The sequence below is a fragment of the Solanum tuberosum genome, unplaced genomic scaffold, assembly GCF_000226075.1.
Source record: "Solanum tuberosum cultivar DM 1-3 516 R44 unplaced genomic scaffold, SolTub_3.0 scf00761, whole genome shotgun sequence".
In the NCBI taxonomy this organism is placed as follows: Eukaryota; Viridiplantae; Streptophyta; class Magnoliopsida; order Solanales; family Solanaceae; genus Solanum; species Solanum tuberosum.
In genome coordinates, this window is record NW_006239686.1 from 30,034 (window position 1) to 34,509 (window position 4,476).

Genomic DNA, 4,476 nt, shown 5'->3' on the forward strand with positions numbered 1-4,476 from the left:
CAGGCTTTCATCCCCAATCCAATGTTCATTCCAAAAATCAATTTTCCTACCATTTCCCACTTTTAGTGAGATGTTGCCTTTGAATTGGGGCCATAATCTTCTAATAGTCTTCCACACACTGCATCCAAAAGTTCCAAGAGCCTCCTCAGTAATCCAATGGCTTTGTAGTCCATACTTCATTGTGATGACTCTTTTCCAGAGTGACTGATCTTCAATGCAGAATCTCCACAACCATTTTTGAAGGAGACAATTGTTCTGAAGATTGAGCTTTTTTATTCCCAGCCCCCCTTGCTTTCTGCTAAGAGTAAGAGTATCCCACTTAACTAGATGGTAACTTTTGTGCTCTTTATTTCCATTCCATAGGAAAGACCTTCTGAGTTGATTGATCTTTTTCACAGTGTTCTTTAGGAAATAAGCTCATCATATATGAAGGAAGGGCATCAAGGACTAATTTAACTAGAGTCAACCTACCTCCCAGGGAGAGGTATTGACTCTTCCACCTAGCAAGCTTCTTGTTACATCTCTCCAAAACTTCACTCCACACAGCTGTCTCCTTATTTTGTGCTCCTAAAGGCATGCCCAGATACCTTGTAGGTAGGGTTGCTATTTGGCAGCCAAGATTTCTAGCTAGCAACTCCATATTATCCACTTGATTCACAGGATAGAGAAAACTTTTTTGCCAATTTACATGCAGACCAGATATACCTTCAAAGATGGTAAGGATTGCTCTGATGTGTCTAATTTGTATCACCTCAGCCTCACAGAAAACTAAAGTATCATCTGCATATAGTAGATGAGTAATCCCCACCTCATTGTCCCTATTCCCCTGAGTCTGAGCCTTAAAGCCTTTAATCCATCCATTAACATTTGCTTTTCTGATCATGTGATTGAGGCCTTCCATGGCTAGCAAGAAAAGGAAAGGTGAGAGAGGGTCACCTTGTCTCAAACCTCTTTGTGATTGGAAAAAACCTTCAGAGTTTCCATTTATGATCAGGGAGAATTTAACAATGGATATGCAGAACTTTATCCAATTGAGCCATTTCCTCCCAAATCCCATGTCCTTCAAAACCTTCAGCAGAAAAGCTCAATTGACGTGATCATAGGCCTTCTCTATGTCCAACTTACATAAAATTCCAGGAATTTTTTGCTTAACTCTGGAGTCTACCAACTCATTAGCAATTAGTGCAGCATCCATGATTTGCCTTCCTTTCAGAAAGGCCATTTGGTGTACATCAACCAGCTTCCCCATTACTGTCTTCAACCTCTCAGTAATCAGTTTGGAAATGATCTTGTAGACTCCTCCTATCAAGCTAATAGGCCTGAAATCTTTCAATTCTTCTGCTCTAGGTTTTTTAGGAATTAGTGCTAGGAAGGTGGCATTGAAAGATTTTTCAAAAATTCCATTTTGATGGAAATTGTGAATTGTCAGCATCAGATCCTCTTTTACAATTCCCCAACAAGATTTAAAGAAACTCATTGTGTAGCCATCTGGCCCTGGAGCTTTATCTCCATCACAAAGTTGTAGGCATTGCAAGACCTCTGATTCAGTAAATGGTCTTTGCATCCAATCCTTTTCTTCCTGAGAAATAGTTGGACATTCCATAAGGTCAAAACTGGGTCTCCACTCCTCAGATTCAGTGTAAAGTTCTTTGTAGAAATTAATCCTGGTAATTGAACCCTGGTCTCCTATGGTTTTCATCCCACTTAGTAGGCAATTTGGTCACACCCAATGGGTGCTGTAGGTTGTGGTTGTTGCATGGGATACATTTCAGATACTATAATCAAATAAAATTTGGCAAAAAGATCAATAGATTGGGTCAAGCACGTACCTCTGGCATATGTGACAAATTTAAAATCTGCAGTCTTGTCTATTAAGTTTTCAAGTTAGTGTTATTGAAATATTCAGTCCCTGCACCAGGATGCCCGAATTGCTGGTTGCCGAACTTTAGCTGAGGCAGAAAGATATGTTGAACAAAAGAGAACGCGGGAATCTGAAGAAAATGTACGTAGATTGAAGGAGAACTCCCAGAGTGGCCCAAGTGGCAAATATTTGCAAAGAGCAGGTCACTTTAAAGTGGAGCATGACAGCAGCCCTAGAGGAGTTGGTAGAGGCCCTGAAATGATGGATTGTTGCAATGACTTATCATCAACCACCGCACCACATGGTGTTGGAAGTGCTGTAGACATTTGGGATGTCAGTGGCTTTTCAGGGGCTGAGTTGCTCTCAGAAGCTGTAAGAATCTTCTTTTTCTGCTGCCACATATTGTTGCTATTTGACTATTTCCACAATTTTCTTTGCGAGCATTAACCATGCGACTGGTATTATCTGACTTTGTACATATATCAAAATGGGTATTGATGTAGCAATTCTAATAGTATTGATGCCCCTGAAAAGTGCATTTTTTTTTGAACTTTTAGTTATTAGTGTATGGCTGTATCCTTTTAATCCTAACCTGCATTTGTGGCAATTGCAAATGCAGGAAAAAAAGCTTTGTGATGAGATGAGAATCCTGCCGGCTCATTATCTAAACATGTCGCAAACCATGTCCATGGGGATCTTTAATGGCAACATCACCAAGAAATCTGATGCGCATGGTCTATTCAATGTTGATCCGAATAAGGTGGACAAAGTGTATGAGATGCTTGTTAAAAAGGGCCTGGCTCAAGCATAATGTTGCTACTTTACAGGTTCAAGCATGATTTTACTAATTTTCTACCAAAATTGGCAATGATGTAAAAAGGCTGGCCTGTTTTCTTAGATTCTTTCAAAACTATCTAAACCGTTACGTTAGATGAAGGTTGCTCAAGGCATGGCTGTTCAAAAAGTTATCACATACGTGTAACGAGAGGAAAAGTCATGCATGGATATCCTTTATAATGATACCGATTGTAGATGTGAGGTTCGTAACACAAGCTTTTCATAGTGTTCCAGTACCATTGCAATTATTATGGCGTGGTAAGTTATCTGTTCGAAAGGAAGCAGTGTAATGTAGACTTATGCTGTTGTCTGAGGCTTGTGTATACATGAGGTTTATACATCCAATTAGATTGTGAATAGTTTGCTGGTTCGCAGCTAGTTCTGAAAAGTGTTTCATTTGCAATTCTTTTTCCTCAAAACAAGGAAGTTGGATTGAGTATCCATTTTATGTTGTTGGATTGAGTATCTATTTTATGTTGGATTATACTGTATTATTTTATCTTGTTGGATTGAGTATCTATTTTTATGTTGTTGGATAATTTTATTTTATGTTGATTATCTATTTTAAGTTGTGTTCGTTGCATAGGCATAACAATTATTCCATTCACATTAATCTTGGAGATCTGTCAAACTTTCTACATTTTGTATTTCTAGACTTTATTTAACCACAAAAGAATCATACTCCCTTCGAGTACTGTTATTATCTAGTGTTTTCATATATATATATATATCATATATTATTATAAGTGGGAAGCTCCAAGGTGAAAAGTTGAATTACCATTTTACCCTTACACTAAATGAAAATGTTATAAAATATTTAATTAAATTCATCTAATATAGTTAATTAAACATTTTAATCTTGAAATAAATAAATACTCCTTTAATAATTTGTGCAAAAAATTGTAAATATACGTTTAAATAAATGCTAAATATCATATTGAGTACAATACCATGAATCAACCATAATTATATGCTTATCCACATATCAAATTACTAATTTCAAGAAGTCATTAGAAGTCATTTTATATATGCAGCGCGTCTTTAACAATTTTCAGAATTGATTCTTCATATTCTTATATGTGTATTAGTACATTATCTTTTACAATTCCGTAAGTGTGTGTGTATATATATATATATATATTATCTAATTAAATCAAACATTTAATTAAATATCTAATTAAAAAATATTATTTTGCGCACCTTAAGTAAAAGTTAAATAAAATTCAATTAATTAATTTTTCAATTACATAAATTGAACGGGATTTGGAAGTGGAAAAGTGGTACTTTAACACATGATTAATTGCTTTAAATTAACACACATGTATTACTTTACCTAACTTTTACAATTCCTATAATTTGTCTTTTCATTTTCTTTAACTTAACTTATCAAATTCTAACACTTCTAAATTAGTAACCAATCTTTGTTAATATAACAATCGGTAGAATTTGAATAGTTCATTAAGTATTTAAGTGTAGGTTAATAAATACATATTATGTTAAAAGGAATTTCAAAGAACATAAAAAAAAAAAACACTAGATATAAAGGTAACAAATGATTTCCATTTCCTTCAAGTTTTGTTTCTTTAGTTGAGCAGATTATTTTTTAAAAAAAATTTGGCCTTCCTTCTCATTTTCTTTCTTTTCCTTTTGCATGAAATAAAGAAAATGGGAGATGGAGAAACATGTAGAGTTGATACATGTTGGAATTGAATAATTGTCATATCAATTTACATGCAACATTCAACATTCATTGGATGATATATGAAGACCACCATCTC

At 35.0% G+C, this 4,476-nt stretch overlaps 1 protein-coding gene across 2 annotated transcripts in view; it reads left to right on the forward strand.

Annotated features, from left to right (window-relative positions):
• The window catches only part of LOC102600148 (transcriptional adapter ADA2-like), an 18,477-nt gene extending 15,293 nt beyond the window's left edge, over window positions 1-3,184 (forward strand). For both annotated transcript variants that reach the window (XM_006367339.2, XM_006367340.2), the window contains exons 12-13: window positions 1,919-2,233; window positions 2,481-3,184. In XM_006367339.2, the coding sequence (XP_006367401.1) occupies window positions 1,919-2,233; window positions 2,481-2,672 (507 nt within the window). In that variant the 3' untranslated portion in view covers window positions 2,673-3,184. The remainder of the gene's footprint in view (window positions 1-1,918; window positions 2,234-2,480) is intronic.
• Window positions 3,185-4,476: the final 1,292 nt, after the last annotated feature.